Below are 20,686 nucleotides of genomic sequence, written 5' to 3' on the forward strand. Positions count from 1 at the left end.
ACCTTCCTCCATTTTCATCTGTTTGAACATCTGAACAAACTGAGAATATTGTTCTTTGCTGAAAGGCATCTCAGATTCAATAGCTTATTTTTGCACTGCATCTTCCATCATAACATTATTCCCCTTTATCTGATTTTGAGAACCCTTATTATTTGTGAACTGAAAATTCTCAGGAAAATCTATTAGTATATAACAATCTACTTTCAGATGTCCTTGCTTTCCACAATAATCACAAGAGACATTTGGGTTGTATTTTCCCCTTTTTTTGATATTTTGAAAGCTGTTTGGTGAACCTCTGCTGTTGGACCTGAGGAGGTACAGACCTAGGATAAAAATTTCCAGATCTTAGGGGAGCTGATAGTATGAATTTTTGTGTTTGTTTCCCTACTTTCTGAGTGTTAATATTTCCTGTCATGAAGGCTGATGAATCTGCAGAATTCACAGGGTTGAAATAAGATTCCCTTTGGTTCTCATCTTGTAGAATCAAAGAGTAAACAAGATTGATGTTAGGTAATAGGTTGATCATGAGAATGTTGCTTCTATCTTGAGAATAGGTATCATTAAGACCCATGAGAAACCGTATCAACCTCTCATCCTCTAAGGATTTCTTTAGTTTAAGCTTACCTTCACACATACACACACAACTACACTGAATATTAGAATTAAGAGAATCTAGTTCATCCCATAATTTTTTGAGTTTAGTGAAGTATCCTGCTATGTTATTTGTTCCTTGATTTAAGTTATTGAGCTCCTTTTGCAGATGATAAAGCTTAGCACCATTGGACTGACCAAACTTGTGCTCAAGGCTGGTCCAAAGTTCTTGTACAATTTTGGAATAAATTACACTGTCAGCTATGTCCTTAGATAGTGAATTCAAGATCCAGAATGTGACCACGTCATTGCACCTGTTCCATGCTTGAAAATCTATTGCATCCGATGCTGGGCATGAGTGGGAACCCGTGATGAATCCCAATTTGTTCTTTGCCGACAGAGCAATTAGGACCGACCTCTTCCACCCTGGATATCCCTTACCATCAAAGGGTGTATTTACTAGTGTCATACCAGGGTTACCAGAAGCATGAAGATGATTAGGATGATTTGGATCCATGGTGAGAGTGCTAGCAGTAGTAGTCACTGAAGCAGTAGCTGTTTGCTTCGCCATGTTTGAGATCGAGAAAGGAGAAAGTTGGTGTTGAATTTGATCTGAAAATTATTGCTTTGATACCATGTAGAAAAAGTTGGAACAAAGTTTGGGAAATTTTGATTTATATTCCTTGTCAATGACCTTTATTTATACAAGCTAAACTAAAGAAAGAATTTTTCCTTCTATGCTAAACAATGAAACTAAAACTACTAAATATTAAAGAAGAAGCTTCTCTTCTAAGCTAAAATAAAATAACCTTCTATTCTAAGTTGGCCCATGTTCTTATTTGCTACTGAAAATATTTATTTCGGTCCAAATATTTGAATCGAATGACGCTCTTCTTTTATTATCAACATAATGCTTATCAGATACTTTTAATCAGCTAACTCAAATGGGCTCTTGAGACATTAGTAAAAGCATGTGATATCTTCTGGTTATGGTTGTCCACATGGTTTAATAGTGTTAATTCGACTAGTAAATATCATGGCCTAACTAACCTGACATGCAATCAGATTTTAAAGGTATAAGGCCTAATAAAGTAGTTTACCCTAATATTTATGCAGATTATGCTCCATGATATGCTTGTTTTGCAAATCACATGCATTATACATATAGTTTTTAAAAAGTATAAAAAGGGCAACACCTAATTAGACCAAATCAAAGTATAACAATCACTTAAGTACGGATTAACTGGATCTTATGACTTCTGGCCATTAGTCTCCAGCAACAGGCTGTACACGTTACCTGCCACTTCTCTTACAAAAACTAATAATCTAATTAATTAAATGTGAGGCCCTTAATTGGCCTGAATTTTGAAATCGGTGCTCTTTACTTCATTATGAAAAAAGACTAGATCACGTCATCGAGAGACATGGATCTTTAGTTAATTTTGATTAGGAATGACTAATTATACTTTGAGGGGTGTGCAACAATGAGATTAAGAATAAAGAAATAGAAAAAAACCTGTCATGTCGATTGCTTAATTATACTCTTGACAAAATTCTAGTGGACTAGCATATGCTTTGCTTCATTTGTCAGTATTATTCCGCAAAAAGTGACTATCCTAATTTGTTTTAAGTGTAATTTGTTTTGTTTAAAGTTTAAAATAAAATTAAAGAAGGTACTCGTGATTTCTTACATGTGCACAACAATCAAATAAAAATTGTTGGTGAGCTACTAATTAAGCTGGGAAGGTAATGAACGGTTAATGATTTCTTGAATATTCAACACGGAAGAGTCTTACCTTGAATATAATCAAATGCTTTAAATCACCTAATTATAACAAGAAAATCATTCTAGCTTAGTTTATTTGTTACCTAATCTTTCACCTTATTGATGAGCGTTTAATTTTTCGTAGCAATTCCCTTTCCCTTATCACTACTTTATTTTTTTTAAAAAAAGTAATTATAGAAAAAAATATTTTCTTTCTCGATCGATAGTAAACTTAATTATGAAGATCGCCTTTTCAGTATAGAACTTTACAGCTAAACTTCCTTATGTAATTATGTTATCTCAAGCGGAAGGAAACATGGTTCAAGTAAAGTGTTGCGATAGAAGAAAATTAAGACTAAACAACTTTGTTCACCACGATTTTCATAAACTCAAAGAAATCATCTAATATTCTACAATATGATCATTGAGTATATTATATAATTGATAATTCTCACAAGATTACAAAAATAAAAGAAATTAGAGTGCAACATAAATCTTGAGCCTACCCAAGAACACGGTGTCAATATTTGAGGGAGAAGAAGAAAAACAAATACTTAGGAAAATCTAATTATAATTATGTTTTGAAGGTGTGAATTAAAACATGTATTCATAATACCTTTGATATTTCTTAAAACACATCTGCTAAAAGTACACAAAACCTTCTTGAATGGATGGTTCCAATAGCCATTTATTTTAAATAAAAAACAATGTTTAAATTAATTTCTTATAAAATATTTAATGAATATATTTGAAGTGTTTAGATGTGGAGCTACCATGTTAATTTTTTTTTATTTTTTATTTTGGGTGCAATACCATGTTAAGTTATGTAATCCCATAGTCAAAATACTTTTTTTATTCTACAAATAAAGTCAGATGTGTGCTTTCATTACCCCTTAAACTCTTACTATAATATTTTCTCTCAATGGAATTAGATTAATGAAGTTTTTATATATTATATAATCAATTTTGTTTTGAAGTGTTTAACAACACTTCTTTTAAAAAGATATCTGCAAATGAGGAACAATTTGGTTTCTCTTTTTCATTTCAATTACTCACTAATTACTAGGCCAACAACAAAGGCAAGTCCTTTTAATAAAATCAATGGAAAGAATTAAAGTATCCAATTCTTAATAATTTGTTCCAGAATTTGCAATTATTTGAATACAATTCATTTATCTCATCATAGAGAAAGCGCCAAAATGAAAAAAATATAAAATATGATTATGCTAGCTAGTGATGCAGATTTAAGTAATTTTGTAGGCAATTATTAGGAATAGTTAGGTTTAGTTTGTTGTATTATCTTAATCATATCCATATGCTGTATAGTTTTCCCCCAATAATTCAATCCTGATATATATATTTCCATTTATCAATATTTTGTTTTCCACCACGTCTGACCTAATCTTTAGATTAAATAAATGAAAACGAACCTCCACCAGGAACTTTCTCTATAATATATATATATATATTCAGTTTATAAAAGTCTAAAGATCGCTTGAGTAAAAAATACCTTGTGATTATATATTATATATAAACTTATGTCACTATTTGCCATAAAGTGGAATGAAATATTGAAATTGATCGTGAAGCACCCACTAAAATATATAATTAAGAGAAAAAGTATAGCTAATATTTTACAACCCGAAAAGTAAAAAAAGAAAAGTTAATCAACTTATGATAATTTGTGTTTGGTTCTCATGGACCTTTCACTAGTTTCCTGTCTAAATATAATTAAATGAACTATAAAAACAGAGACAACTTAACAAAGAGCATTGAAGCGTGTTACCCACAAGCCAGCGATGGAATAATCTTTAATAAAATAAAGAAAAAATACCCAATTATCCCTGAACTATATTCAAAAGGAATACGTCACACCTCAACTTAAAAGGGGTCTTATTACCCCTGAACTAATTAAAAGTGAATTTTTCACCCCTTTAGTGTCTATGTGGCACATACGTGGCACACACGTGTGCCTACGTGGACATTTCAGTGTGTTGTGCCACGTATGTGCCACATAAGCACTAAGGGGGTGAAAAATCCACTTTTAATTAGTTCAGGAGTAATAGGATCCCTTTAAGTTGAGGTGTGGCATACCCCTTTTAGATATAGTTCAGAGGTAATTGGGTATTATCTCTAAAATAAAAAAAGAGACTAGAAACTTAATAATGATTGTAGTATATTGGATGATTATTATCTATTACTTCCTCCGTTTTAAAATAAATGATTTAATTTGATTTAATACGGAGTTTAAAAAAATAAAAAACACTTTTGAATATTGTGATTCTAAATTAAAGTTATGTCAAATATACCAAAATGTTCTGTATTCTTGTGGTCCTAAACATGCCATGTATTCTGAGCCGGGATCTATCGGAAATAACCTCTCTACTTCTTCGAAGGTGGCGGTATGGACTGCGTATATTTTACCCTCCCCAAACCTCACTTTATGAGAATACACTGTGTTAAACATGTCATGTGAAAAGTTGAACTAAAAATATTATCAAAAAAAAAGGATCATATCTTTCTAAATAAATTTAAAAAAAAATAAGTTGAACTAAAAATATTATAAAAAAAAGGATCATATCTTTCTAAATAAATTTAAAAAGAAAATAGGTCATTCATTTTTAAAACTTAGAGAGTATATTGTCATTTAAATATAATTTCTTTTGCTACTGTTACTTAACTTTTGATGCAATGATGAAAGTCTTATTTTATGCGGGATCAATTTAATGTGGTTGTTGGTATTTTGTTTTTCTCATTTTATTTTTCTTTGCTTATTATTCATTAATTGTTATTATTATCTTTTACTCAATTTTCTTTTTTATAGAAATTTTTATTTGCTGTCTACTTTTCTTTATAATGTTGTAGATTCATCGTTGAGATGGCAAATGTATAACAATATATATATATATATATATATATATATATATACTCCAATAAAAAATAATACAATCTAATCAATATCATATATGCTAAAATCATATAACACAATAAGATACATACAATACAATAGGTTATGAAACTGAGAAGACGTCAACAACTATTTATCAACACTCATTTAAAATTCTATCTTTTCAATGAAATCCAATAATTTATTTGTGACCTAACCAAATGCCTTCATCTAGAGCCAAGCCAAGAATCCCCAAACAACATTATCATTTTTAAAATTGACTTTTTAATGAGCAAAATGATACTACTTAGATCAGTACATGAAGGCATCAGCAGAAGCCATAATTGGCTGATTAACATGAAGCAAATTCCAAGGATTCAAGAAACCATCATCACCAATAACCTGTGTTTCATCAATTGTTGAGTTTGCTGAGTTGATGCAATTTATAATCTCATTTAAAGACTGAAGCCTATGACTCAACTCCGCCATTTGTGCTCTGAGAACAGAATTCTGTGCCTCCACATTCAAATAAACCTGTGTGACCCTATTTATGTTTGTGACAGTTTGGTTATTTTGTTCCTTAAGTTGATTCACTTGAGCCATTAATTCATTCAAATGTGTCTGCTTCTTCATTCTTGATCTTCTTGCTGATTCCCTGTTCGATATCATTCTTTTGCGCTTCCTTTGATCCATTAGTTGTTGTAGATCCTCTGACCCTGATGAAGAAGGTCCGCCAGGAGAAGTCATAATCTCTGTAACTTAACGCGTTACAACTGAATAAAGTTTGAGTAGTAGTAATAATAATAATAATAATAATAATAATAGCTAAATTAGAGTACGTCCAGTTTTGGTTAGTGAGAAGGAAACAGAAATTTTTTCATGAGAACACGTAGAACCAATAGAGGAAGACAACAGAGAAGGATTGAACTAAGTGAGTTCCACGACGTAATGTTGAGTTAATTGTAAAACCAGAAAGAAGGACTTCACTGATTACTGGAGACATGAATCTCAAACTACATCAAAAACCAGGACTCTATGGCTATGCATCAAAATATAAAAGTGAATTAAGAAGAGAAGTATTTTGATCTTTATGAAAATAGAGTATCGAAGAACAAAGACAGAAATATTATAAGGGCTGAGGTCTTTTAAACATATAATATGGAAGGGGTGGAGAAGAGGTGAAGGTGGAAGGGGCTTTTGATGGTAATGAAGATTCATTTTATAGAAATGTTAATGGTCATTGAAGGAATAAAATACTCAAAGTAAATAAAGTAATACGACCATCAATCAAATATAAAATTCCATAAGACCTAAAGCTTATTACGTAAAGCTTTGAAAAACAGTGGCTTTCTATTATGGTGGTATATGGGAGAAATTTGAATATACAGGACAATGCGCATGCCACTTGGTTTTACTAGTTGGAAGATTCTATTACACATGCGGTAAAGTATGTAATGTACAAAATAATTTATGTACTGATCAACATATTATATTGATTTATGCACTCGATCGACTACTATTGTTAATAAAAGTAAAAATCTTACTAAATGTTACCTCATTATTTCAGGACGATATGTAATTTATTTTTTTTAAATTAAGTTTATATATATATATATGTGTGTGTGTTTGGGAAGGAAGGGGGTGGGGTGGGGGAGAGAGTTAAAGTTATATCAACATCATACAATCTCCTCTTGTATTTTCGAGAGAACTTGTAATTTTAAAAATTTAAGTCAATTATCATTCAAAAATTCATCCAAATTAATCACTGAACCATGAATTTTTTGAGGGATACAATTCATACAAAATTTTCAAGAATTTTTTTTGGGATACAATTCATACAAAATTTTCTTTCTTGTTTGAATAATTAGCGGCATATCTAGAATACAATCTGGACTTTATTGTATATTAGCTTGAAATATTGTGAGGGATTTCTAAATTTTGAATGTGCTTCTTCTTATGATGATGCAACGCAAACAATCTTCCTAAAACTTTCTTTTGCTAAAAAAAAAAGTCTTGAAAGGTGGAGGGAAGATGTTGGCAACTAACAAATTGATATGAAGGGTTAGATTAGAACAGAAAAATTTGGAAGATAGAGCAATTTAATTAAGTAGATTAATTAAAAAGAATAAAGGTCACCGACCGACAGATTGTCATGCCGTACGATAACATGAGACCCCTTAAGCATGGCGAAGAGCTATTAATGTCTAATATATTAGTCAAGAATTCAGTTCACATGCATCTGCTGCATCTCAAACACCCACCGACTTCTTACATCGTGTTTAGTACTCTATTAATTATAGTAGCACTAATAGTCAGAGACACAGTTGGCAAAGGCACTACACAATTAGGACCAGCAAGCTAAAGAAACTGTACTAATAACGTGTCTTAGTTTATAATGTTTTACTGTTCCACGATTGTTTAGGGCCTCATTTGGCCATGAAATTATAATTTTTTGGAGTTGGAGCTGTGTTTGATTATGAATATAAATTAAAGTTGTTTTCACTTTTTCAACAATTCCAGAATTGTATTTGGAAATTGCATGGCCAAACACATACAGTTTTCACGTTTTTTTTGCTAAAGTAAAATAATTTTCTAGAAAAAAGTGAAAACTTTTCATGGCCAAATGGTATTGGCAATCACCGAGCTTATATTCACAATGAAGAAGACAACAAAGAAATGAGTAAAGTGTCTTCATCGATGTCTATTTGTGAAGATAATTTCAATACAGGTATTGAGTCACATTAGCTTTGGGCCTGGATATCATATTGGGCCAAATTCAGAATGTATGGATAAAGTGTTTTTAATACAATCTAGTCCTTTGTAGCAGTATATATGTACGTGAATATTAATATCAATAACAAGGAAAAACTTCCGCAACTTCTGCCCCTCAAATTCTTTCAAATGGCTACTAAGAATGGGTTGTTGTTCATCTATATGGTTCTGGAGAACATTTATCTTAATTTGAGTTGAGTTAGTTTCCAAATTTAGTTTGCTAATATAGTACTATCAGTGTAGATATGCCGACCCATCACACCTTATATTTTGTTAATAACTTATTCAAAATGTATGCTTCGTGTCGTCTCCTAATTCTGGGCGTCTGACGAGTTTTATAGGTTCGACATTGGAACTTGAGATTCAGAAGAAGTTGTTCTCTCCTAATTATACATATAATTTGAAGTAATCCTTATTATCAAGAACCAATTTTTAAAACTAATAGGCTCAGATTTCATCTCTTTAACATGTTCAAGCTTCTATTCAAGTAGGATAAGTAAAGATTATCATACGTAATTTTCTGCAAGAATTAAGAGAAAGTAAGTGAATAAATTGTCCTTTGGGAGCTAGGTAATTGGCTTTGATCCGCCTAGGTAATTATGTGGTTACGCCATATAATTAATTTCTTTATGAATTATGAGTGGAAGAAAAGTGTTCAACTAGTGCACCACCATAAAACAAATTAAAGCTTTGGTGACCTATCATTTCCCCAACATTTGATTGCCTTTGTGTACATATCTCCTTTTAAATTTGTGTCAAGCCTCCACAACTAAAGTATCACAATAAGCATATTCGTTAATCAAGGTGCTCCATCCTCTAATTGTTTAATATAATCCTCTATTTACTTACTCCATTAAAAGTTTCAGAGCTGGAGTACTTTACTCTCATTTTCATACATTACAAAAGATTAAATTAATTTTTTTAATCAATCAATGGATAAAGACCACTCGTCTGGTTTCCAAACTTAGAGTTCCTCCTTTTTTTATGACGTTACCTAGTCAACAACTTGAAGTTTCTTAATTAGAACATATTTCCATTATAAGTAAATAAAGTTCAAAAAAAAAAAAAAAAGGCAGCCTGATGCATTAACTTCCCACTATGCGTAAAGTTTGGAGAAGGGTCCCACCACAAGAATCTATTATATGCAGTCTCACCTTTTTGTAAATATTTCTTTTCCATTATTCGGCATGTTATGTACCTATTAGGCTATTAGTATGAGAAATTATTTGTTACATCAAAGTACAAGACAGGAAAGAAGACACAAGCATCCTACTTTACTATTTTAAGTATTGGTTGAAATAAAATTTCTCCCTAATTACCAAAGAAATTAGGATGGTTACTGGAGCATAAATAAATGCAAAAAATTCATCGTAAATGTGCCTTCTAATTAATAATTATGATGGGAGTCAATAAATAGCAAATATATATTTGAGGACTCTGCTGAAAAGTGAAAAGAGAGGGAGCAAAAAGGAAAATGGAACGCCGTTGCCGGGGATCGAACCCGGGTCACCCGCGTGACAGGCGGGAATACTCACCACTATACTACAACGACTTGGCTGAGATCCGTTTGTACTGCCACTTAATTGAACGTTTTAGGTAAAATAATTCTCACAATTGTTCCTGCTTATTCAAAGTGTCCACGAGCAACTCGTAGATTTGTCCAATACTTTGCATGGCCCAGAGAGGCGAACTGGTCTGACCCCCTATGCCAGCCCAGATTTATATATTAATTTAACAAAACTTGTAACTATCAATCCTGAAAGAAAGTCTTGGGCTGCTTGACAAGATGACAATAACAATAAACTCAGTATATTCTTACAAAGTGGGGTATGAGGAGGGTAAGATGCACGCAGTTCATACCGCTACCTCCGAAGAAGTAGAAAGGCTGTTTCCGATAGACCCCGGCTCAAGATAAAGAATAGTAAATGGAGAGGGGGGGATGGATGTCATAAAAGAAAATCAGGAATGGGCGATCAAACCAAATGCTAACATCATGATAATAACATCAATTAGAGGCATTAACTGATCTTTAGATTTCGTGATCATTTTAACTTATATAATACATGGACTTGAAACTTTCAAATCAAGCATATAGTCATAATCAGTTTGCTTTAATAATTCTGAATGTCAAGGAGCATTTAAAGAGAGTCACAGTAATATTTGTTTGAAGATATAACTTTGAAAAGAGTTACAGCCGTGTATCTTAACACGTTATAGCAGGTAACTTGCTTACTTTTCATGCTACTAATATCAATTTTTATGGTCAGATATAGTTATATTTTAAGTAACATTAGTGCACGTTCTTACTGATATTCTCTTATAATGGCAGTTCAATTATCCCATTAGTCTTGAATGCAGAATGCTTTGGAGCCAATGGTACAGGGAACACCATTGAATAGCACTAATAAAAGGATCACAGAGACCAATTACACCCAAGCTGGAAGGAAAATGGGAAGCTTAGCCCATAAAATTATGTACAGCTTACAAGTAGTCTAGTCCAAGGGTCCATATAGACTGGATAAATTGGTTGCCTCATTCAGTCCTCGGCTCAATACACACCAAAAATATTTCACAATAGTAATAATCTAAAAGTCCAATAAAAACAGTTCGGTGTACAAAGTATGCTTCGCGCGGGATCCGGGGCCTGGCTGCTCCCTAAAGGGGGCGTCATGCAGGCCGCAACTCTGCAAGTAGCTTACCCTGGTGCAAGCATCAATAGTTTGATTTCATAGCTCGAACCCGTGAACGGAGACGACTTACTCCCACTAATAATCTAAAAAAGTAAAGAAGATGAAATGAAGTCTTCAATTATAACCTTAAGTGATTCTCAGATTGATCACCTCTTTGTTCCAAATGTGTCCAAGTTGCCACAATGACTTAACTGAGTATTTATCATAATACAGAACAAAAATGTCCAGTTACTTTCTTTGCTTAGGTCTCTTCTTTTGTGTCCCAAGCGGAAGTACATAGACTACATAGAGGGTAACTAGTAAAACGTGTTGATATAAGCTGCTTCAGGATGGTAATGAAAGATTTCTCTCAGCATCATCTCCCGAATCAATGGTTCTGCCATATTCTCATCAATATCCAGATTAAGAGGAAACTGAGCGGGAAGATTGCAGGTTGGATCATATAGACTTGATAGGTAAGGATGATAGAGAGCTTCAGTAACTGTTATTCTCTTTGAGGGGTCAAAAATGAGCATTCGCTGCAATAAGTCTATTGCTAAAGGATCAGCCTGAGGGAAGAGAGAAGAAAAGTGAGCTCCTCGGGTAAAAGGAAGAGATCGGATGAATCCCTTAGCCCTTGGGTTATCAATGAAATGAAGATCAGCTTCAGGCTGGCTACCAAGGATATTGAGAATAAGTTTAAGCTGATTGAGGCACTCAGTTCCTGGGAAAAGAGGTTTCCGGCCAAGGATTTCTGCGAAGATGCATCCAACAGACCATACATCAATCGATGTTCCATAATTGTCACAGCAAAGTAGCAGCTCTGGTGCACGATACCAACGAGTGACTACATATTCAGTCATGAACTGCCCATTGTCTCTGCTAGTCCTAGCCAGTCCAAAGTCACATATCTTTAACTCACAGTTAGCATTCACAAGGAGATTCCCAGGTTTCAAGTCCCGGTGGAGAATGTTAGCTGAATGAAGATATTTCAAGCCACGAAGGAGCTACAAATTCACAGGAAAAGCGGTTGTTAGTTAGATGTAGAATGCATTGGAATGATGGAGAACAAGAATCATGAAAGGTGCAGTAACAACGTCAAGCTTGCTTAATGTAGAGTCAGACTTCTGAACACAGATTATTAATGGAATGAGAATGGTAATGTCTCTAGTGACTACAGTATATGCAGACTTGTCTGCACGACAAAAATGATCGTTGATTATCTCAGATTAAGAAAGATTAAATTTTTAAATCAATTTCTACCACCGTCAATAATATCCAATTATAACCAACTTCCTTTGGTGGAAATTGGAATTGTTTCATTCTATAGCCATGATGCATGATGCAAAATGGTAAACTTCAAAAGATAACACATCCAAGAAAAAATCTAGCTTTAAAGCAGGGATCATTTAGCAGAAAAAATCACCATAATGCCGTAGTTTCAACATTATTTCTCTTCCTAGATCTTCTTCTTGTACCAAAAACTAGAACTCTTTGGAGTAGCTTCCAGACTAGCCAAATTTTACGAATTCTCCCACAACTTATCAAAGTTCTACATGACCTGTGCAGAAGGAGAAAAGCGTTCTCACAAGTAAACATCTATAAGACTTCTTAGACTCCTACACAGTGCACAAATATGAAACTTTACTAATGTTTTATCACTCTTGAGTTTTCTAAATTATGGCGATATATACAACAAGAAACAGAATTTTGAATCTGTTAAAACATATTATAGATCTTTCCAGTACACTAACAGAAAATAATTCCGTGGGAATGTGTCAACTATATCACCATTTAATTTTACCAACAGCTTGTGTACAGTAATTTTTTGATGAGGTAGAACTTGTATACAGTAGATTGCAGAACAAGTAGAAACTACATCGATTTTTCAACCAGCAACCTCATAAGTGCCACTTGATTATATCAGTGACATGTCGAAGAAGTCAAGCTTATTGCACGATATGTTTCATGAAGTGAAAGGCACTAAAACAAGATAGAGGAGACCACACGGGTTACTTGCTAGTTGATAACAAAAGGTAGCCAATAGGAGAATGATATAGCTAGTTCAATTTTAGCAATTTGAAATCATTTTATTCTTTGGTCTGCTTGCTACAAGTAAAATTGTCAGAAAGGTGAACTTTTTACTTAGGAAAGTCAGTTTTTTTTTCTCTACCTCTCTTCCCCCCTTCATTTCCCCGTCTAGATAAAATTGAGAATCCTGAATGCAACCAACAATCAAGAAGATAAAGCTCAATCAAGTGCTCAAAAACTTACCATATCTAAGGTATATACATATTAATGTGGCATAAAAGCAATAAGGACAAGAAGAGAAATGAGTTCATAAGCTAGGCAATACCTGAAAAAGAAAATACTTGCAATGGTCATTGGATAAAGGCTGCGTCGACTTAATGATATGATTAAGATCTGTATCCATCAACTCATAAACCAAATAGATATCCTTGAAACTACTTCTATGAATAGGCATCATCACATCCTTCAAAGCAATCACATTCTCATGCCTTATATGCCTCAAAAGCTTCAATTCTCTTAGAGTTCTAAGTGCATCAATTCTATTCGAAAACACGTTATTGATCTTCTTGATAGCAACTCTCTCATTTGTCTCCCTATTCACTGAGGAACAAACCACACCATAAGCTCCTCTCCCAATAGGTTTGATCGGAACGTATTTCGTATCAACTTCAAATATAGTTTGCCACATTCTGTAATAGTTCTTCCCTCGAGGACTAATTCCATTTGGTGGCTCCACTTGTGTTGCCATTTCTCTGTTATTTTCAATATTCACAACAGTGAGCAAGAAAATAAAAAGATCCAATTTTTTCAATTATATCCAAAAATCTATAATCCTAACTCCCATCTATATACACAAGACAAAACAACTTGACTAAAGCAACATGTTTTGCATTCATGACTCAGAAAGCAAAGAATAAGAACAGTACATTAGTTAAGCCAAAAAAAAATAGAGACAAAAAGGGAAGTAGAGAATATATACTTTTGTGTTTTGTGAGAATTCGATCTTCTTCTTAGCTTATAAATTATTGCAAATTCAGAATTTACCCCTTTCTTTACCTTCAATCTTGCACCAAATTCAGAACAGCTTTTTCCAACTTTATCAGTGTAAAGGCATCCACATCAAAGAATAAGTAAACCGAAAGTATAACAAATTCTTCAAGAAAATTCACTGATCAATACAGGAGCCAAACATGGCCTTCACTCAATAAAGATTAGGAACGCAACGTAGTTCATCACATCTGTAAATTGATTAGTTGGTAAGCGTGAAGTGAAAGGGATGTTAAAATAGAAAGAAAGAAAGAAAGAAAGAAAGAGAGAATAAAAGGGGGACGATTATCTCAAGAACACGACAGCTACCGTATCTTGTACAAAACTAGTTCAGATTCATGCACAATTCATTAGTACAATAAAGTAGTCTAATTAATTTTAAATAAATACTTATCGACGAATAATATTTACTGTCATCTAATTTCAACAGCTGCCTTCATTCTTTCTTCTTCGGTCACATGTACTTACCACAATTTTCTTGACATCAAGAATGTCAAAACGTCCATCATTTTTAGTACTGTTACTTACTTTTTTTTGGTTTGACTCAGACTTACCATCTCATAATTGAAATTGGAGGATGCTTATTCTCCAACCAATCCTCTTTTATCCCTGCTTATTTTGTTTGTGTTTTTATAGTATTAATTTTTTATAAAGTTAGAAGCATACTACTTGTTTAATTTATTTTATTCCCGTTAATATGATACTTATGAAAATTAAATTCTAACATCATTTTATTTTTGTACTACATTTTTCATCACTTTTAAGAATTCTATCACACATTATACTAGTATATTAGATTTTAAATGATGATTTAATATTCTATTTATTAACTAAGTTATCAATTTTGTTTTGATATTCCGTTTCACTACCGCTTACATTAACTTCTTTTTAAAAAAAAAAATCTTAAAACTTTATATTTAATCGAATTCTGTTACGTAAAATTAGACTAGACGGACGGATGCATCATAGAATAAAATTTACAGCTAATTATGTTATTTTTTTGTAATTGAAAATTGGTCACTGTTGTAAACTTTGGAAGTCCAAAATATTGCCATGAAATTTCAAACTTAATTATAGTGATTGTTTTTTCAATTACAAAGCTGAAAAGTTACTAATCCGCTCTGTCACTAATTTCTATTACATTATTTAAATTGGTGAGATTTTGAAGCCGTTAAGCAACTCTTAATCTACGTGGAGTGGAGATATCTATCCTATTGTTTGTTATTATTATTGTCAAATGGAACACTTGAAGAAACGAAGGACATGCTTTTGGCCAGAAGATGCCAACTTTAATTGAACAAAACGTTTACTTTGTGGAAAAATAAAGGTGGATTCTAATTATATATAACCGCCAGTTGAGAGGAGCTTTTCGTCGTCCTCCTTGTTGATAAATTTACGTAATTTTATTATATCATTCTTAATTAATTATTATATATTATTTATATATTAAAAATTAATAATATTTAATTAAAAAATAAAATAAATATTTATGATATATCTGTTTCAGCTGCTTCAACTATAATGTTACTATATTGCTCATAATTAATTATTATAAGTCATCTAAGTATTAAAAATTAATGTTAAAAAATTATTATAAAGTCATCTAAGTATTATAATTAGTTATTATAAGTCATTTAAGACGTCTCTGCTTTGCTGCTTCAATCAGAATTTTATTATATTACACCTAATTAATTATTATAGTCATCTAAGCGTCGCGTCATTTAAAATTGAAATAGAAGAAAAAGTATTACAAATCATAATAATTAAAAAATTAAATTATTTAAAAATTATAATTGACTATCAATGCCACAAGTTTTTGGACAACGAGAGTTATATATATTATTTGAAAATTATATAAAAAATATTATAAATTACGGTAGTTAGACACAACTTCGTTGGTCCTTTCCCTTGCCTTCATTTTTTTCATCCATTTTAATTTATTTGTCTTTTTTTTTAGTTTGTTACGTATTTCAAAAAAATACGAAAAGATTTCTGTACATGACAATAACTAATAACTTTAAAAATTTAAAAGATATAAAATATTTGGCTGACTCTCGAAAATCACTATCATTTAAATTGAAATAGAAAAAAAAAGTATTATAAATCACAGTAATTAAAAATTTAAATTCATTTAAAAATATAATTTACTATTAATGTTATAAAATTTTGGACAAAAAAGTGTGACATATATTATTTAAAAATTATATAAAAAAAATTATAAATTGCGATATCTAACAGCTTAAAATATCTAAACAAAATTAATTTGTTATATATTCCAAAAAAAATGGTACAAAATGTTATATATCACATTAATTAATAACTTAAAAAATTTAAAAGATATAAAATATTTGATTGACTCTCAAAATTATATCAATGCCACTTAAATTGAAATAATAAAAAATAAAATTAACTATCAATGACACAAAATTTTGGACAAAAAGAGTAATATGTATTATTTGAAAATTACATAAAAATAATTTTAAATTAAATAATTAACAGCTTAAAATATCAAAAAAAAAAAATTAATCTATTATATATTTAAAAAATATATAAAAAAAATTATAAATCACAATAATTAACAACTTAAAATTTTTTTAAGATATAAAATATTTGATTGACTCTCAAAATTATATCATTGTTATTTAAATTGAAATATAAAAAAGGTATTATAAATTTCAATATTTAGAAACTTAAATTGTTTAAAAATAGAATTGACTATCATTGTCACAAAAATTTAAACAAAAAGAGCAACATTATTATTTGAAAATTATATAAAAAATATTATCAATTGCGACGGTCAACAACTTAAATTTTTTAAAGCATATTAAAAGTTAATTGATTATTTAAATTCATTTATATCATGTAAATTAAAATTAAAAATTAATATATATTGAATCCGTGGTGATACGGACAATAAATAACTAGTTGTTTGAATAAAAAGTGGAGAAGACATTCCACAATATTGGTGCCTTAAGCAATGAGGCATTCTATGTAGATAGGACCCCAACAAGTGCTTAGGCGGCCGCTGCCTTCTACTTGCAGCCCCTAGGCAGGCACCTACTACTGTGCCCTCCAACTCATTTTTTTGTTTGTTCTGTTATGTTCCGGTATGCTTACTCCATCACATTTTTATGTATCTTAGCTCGATATTTGTCTGATTTGGACTTAACAGGAAGTTTAAGGAGAATCTTATAATTTTAAAGTAAAGGTGTATGAATGTATTAAAATGACTTTTAATCTTCTAGTCGTAAATATGTTAATCTGAAAGTTGAAATTAGAGAACAGTCAAAAAGAAAATAAAGAAATATTTTTTTTAACAGACTTAAAAAGAAAGTAAGATAAAATTGAAATGGAGAGAGTATCAATTTAAAAATATAAAAGAAAAATAATTTTTATATAATTTTAAATTGAAAAAAAAATGGATTTTATAGTTTTAAATTAGTGTTTCTATACGGCAATGTTATTAAAGACAAATTATGAATATTAAAGCTAAACATTGATTGAACATGAAAATGTTATACTTTCTTTAAACTAGGAATTGGATTCTAAATATTGTCTCTATTATCTAGTGTGTAGGACATATGGTTAGGTAAGGTAGATAGATCATGATGTTTTATGAGGATTGAACACTTGATGAGTAGTTTCGTTTTGTAGAATTCAGTGGAATTACCTACATCAAAGGAGTAATCATGTGGAATTACCTACATCAAACTTGTCAACTCTGAACAATGCTCATTCATTTACTTTTAACTTGTTAACTATATTAAAAATAATTTTACATGTTTACTTATTTATATTGAGTAAAACATCTAATATTTTCTGAATTATGATCAAATTTGCTACGACACACTTCAATTTCACGGGAGTTTTATTATTCTCTAAACTCAATTTTAGCGCATTTTTGTCATCCTTTTGTGTTGACGTGGTATCTTTTATCAATCTCTTTAGCTGATGCGCACCTTAGACCAGGGGCGGACCTACCTTGTATTTTGGGGTGCTCCAACACCCACTAAACTCGACGCGGTATAGATATAATTACATAAAAAATATATGAAAAGAAGTATAAAACACATAAAAGCACTCACTAAAACAAAAGTTGGTTGGGCGCATTGACATTTAAGTTGATTTTAAGGTGGTTCATTGGAATGAGGTCTTAGGTTCGAACCTCTTTGAGGTTATTTTCTTACTTTTTCAATTTTTAAATTTTTTAAACACCCACTATCCTTAAATTTCGGGCCCATGTCACATCAGCACAAAAAGGTGATCGAAATATGTTAAAATTAAGTTCGGAAGGAAGGGGGTAATAGGACTCCAAGAAGTTGAAGTTGGAGTGCGTTATAACAAATTTTGCAAAGAATAATAATATTTTCCTACTTGTTCCCCTAACATTAACTATTATTTTCCTAACTTTTTTCCCAATATTTTAAATGCTAGTATACATTTCTATATATTAGAAGCAAAGGTTTCAATATGTGAGCTTTTTGTCTTTAAATTTAATATTAAGGGTATTAAGGTCTTTAAAATAAGTTCTAAACTCAAATTAATAATTTTTTATGATTTATTTTTTGAACCTCATCAAAAATTTTCTCTTTAATTACAAACAACGTCAAGTATAAAATTTACCACAATGCCATCACATGTGCCCTTGCATATATTTCTACACACGTGGACCCTCTATCTTCTATTTATTTTTTATTTTTATTTATCTTTTTATTGTATAAAATTGTTTCAAATATATTATATTTAAGGAAATTGATTATTAAGATGATAATTTATAGTAAAAACTAATTATTGATACAATTAAATAAATTTTATTCTTTATTTAATTTCATATCAAACATATAACTTACTTTCTTTCTTATTTGTTACTACAATTTCACCTAATTTAATTTTTTTTCCAAATATATAGAAGAGAAAATTCTGATATGTCTGCTTATGTTGTCTGCTTTAATTGCTTCAATCGTGATTTTATTATATTAACCCTAATTAATTATTATAAGTCATTTATATATTAAAAAAATAATAATATTTAATTTTAAAAAAAGAAAAAGAAAAATAGACATTTATGACATGTCTATTTTATTTGCTTCAATCGTAATTTTACTTTCTATTATATCATTTTTTATTAATTATTATAAATTATTTATATATTAAAATTTAATAATATTAAATAAGAAAAGTAAAATAGACATTTATGATATGTTTGCTTCAGTTGCTTTAATCGTAATTTTACTAAATATCACCCTTAATTAATGATTATAGATCATCTAAGCATTTAAAGTAGCTCTCCGTCGACCAGTTGGCTTTAGCTGTTTGCTCCGTGATTTTACTATATTATTTATAAGTAATTATTATAAATTATTTACATATTAAAAAATTAATAGTATCTAATAAAATAATAGAATAGACATTTATGACATGTTTGTTTCAGCTTCTTTAATCATAATTTTACTAAATATCACCTCTAATTAATTATTACAAGTCATCTAAGTATTAAATAAATAAATAAATAATATTTAATTAAAAAAGATAAAATAGGTATAAAATGCTAAGTTAACTCTTGATATTTTAAAATAACTTGACGTCTTATATGAGATTTCACTTACTTTTTATTTTTCACAAGTATCTTTTGTAGTAATTTTATTATATCACTTCTAATTAGTTGTTGTGAGTTATTTAAGACATGTCTATTTTGCTGCTTCAATCATGATTTTACTATATCATCTCTAATAAATTATTATGGTCATCTAAGCACCATGTCACTTAAATTATAGTAGAAAAAGTTTTACATAATAATTAAAAATTTAAATTATTTAAAAAATATAATTGACGATGTGATACAAAGCTCTAGACAAGGAGTGTAGCATATATTTTTTTTAAATTAAATAAAAAATATTATAAATTATAATAATTAAAATTTTGAAATGTCTAAAATTAATTTAATCTATTATATATTTTTATAAAATACTTAAAAAATACTATAAGCCACAATAATTAACAACTTAAAAAGTTTAAATGATATAAATATTTGGTTGACTCTCAAAATTATATCAGTGTCACTTAAATTGAAATAGAAGAAAAATATTATAAATCACAATAATTACTAATTAAATTATTTAAAAAAATACAATTGATTATCAATGCCACAAAAGGTTGGATAGAGAGAGTGACATATATTATTTAAAAATTACACAAAAAATATTATAGATTACAATATTAACAACTTAAAATGTCTAAAAACATATTAAAAGTATGATTGATTATCTAAATTCAATTTATGTCACATAAATTAAAACAAAAAAAACATATATTGAGCTCATGCTAGATCACCGATTGAATCTTAGGATGTATATGCAATCCATCTGGGTTTTTTTTTTTTTTTTTTTAACTTTTGTTTAAATATATCAAAATTGAAAAAATGCAAGTTCTAATACATTTCATCAAACAGTGTATAAGAAATAATGTTAGCATAAATAATACCAATATTACTAATACAAACATTATTCATGCAAACATTATTAATATATTCTATCGGCATTATTTTTGTATACTCTAACAAACGACTCCACATTTTAATAGAAGGAACATATACAAAAGTAAAGTTCAATAAAATATCTACATAAGTATGTATTAACGTGTTCTCATAGTCAGATAATTTAAATTAATATGAAAGATGGTAACTTATAATTTTCTTTTCTATATAATTTTTGAAACACTTAAAATTTGAATTTAAAATATTAATTTAGTTTAAGTTCAAAGAACAAGTTGACAAATAAAAGAGAAGGAGAAAATGAAAGCAAATGATGTTTATGGCGGTTTAGTAAGGGAATACAATATGGGTTATTAATTGCAATCCACATGTGATGTAATATGCAGTAACTAGACAACCCTTTATCCTTTTCAACAATTATTCTCTATTTTATA

General features: G+C 30.1%; 2 protein-coding genes and 1 non-coding gene across 5 annotated transcripts; all 3 read right to left on the minus strand.

The window, feature by feature from the left end:
• Nucleotides 1-5,290: 5,290 nt before the first annotated feature.
• Nucleotides 5,291-6,741, minus strand: LOC107860004 (bZIP transcription factor 11). The gene has a single exon (XM_016705199.2). The coding sequence runs from the start codon at nucleotides 5,988-5,990 to the stop codon at nucleotides 5,556-5,558; it is 435 nt and encodes a 144-aa protein (XP_016560685.2). The 5' UTR covers nucleotides 5,991-6,741; the 3' UTR covers nucleotides 5,291-5,555.
• Nucleotides 6,742-9,495: 2,754 nt separating this feature from the next.
• Nucleotides 9,496-9,567, minus strand: TRNAD-GUC. Its single transcript has one exon. It is a non-coding gene; the product is annotated as a tRNA-Asp (tRNA).
• Nucleotides 9,568-10,453: 886 nt separating this feature from the next.
• On the minus strand, nucleotides 10,454-14,367 carry LOC107860003 (mitogen-activated protein kinase 7). 3 transcript variants are annotated; one of them, XM_016705197.2, is made up of 3 exons: nucleotides 14,174-14,367; nucleotides 13,041-13,467; nucleotides 10,454-11,691 (listed from the first exon to the last, which is right to left on the minus strand). In XM_016705197.2, the coding sequence occupies exons 2-3, from the start codon at nucleotides 13,461-13,463 to the stop codon at nucleotides 11,002-11,004; spliced, it is 1,113 nt and encodes a 370-aa protein (XP_016560683.1). In that variant the 5' UTR covers nucleotides 13,464-13,467; nucleotides 14,174-14,367; the 3' UTR covers nucleotides 10,454-11,001. The 3 variants fall into 3 exon arrangements, with proteins under 3 accessions (XP_016560683.1, XP_016560682.1, XP_016560681.1); XM_016705196.2 differs by having other exon boundaries at nucleotides 13,695-14,199; XM_016705195.2 differs by having other exon boundaries at nucleotides 13,772-14,195.
• Between the last annotated feature and the right edge of the window lie 6,319 nt (nucleotides 14,368-20,686).

Source organism: Capsicum annuum, chromosome 2 (genome assembly GCF_002878395.1).
Source record: "Capsicum annuum cultivar UCD-10X-F1 chromosome 2, UCD10Xv1.1, whole genome shotgun sequence".
In the NCBI taxonomy this organism is placed as follows: domain Eukaryota; kingdom Viridiplantae; phylum Streptophyta; class Magnoliopsida; order Solanales; family Solanaceae; genus Capsicum; species Capsicum annuum.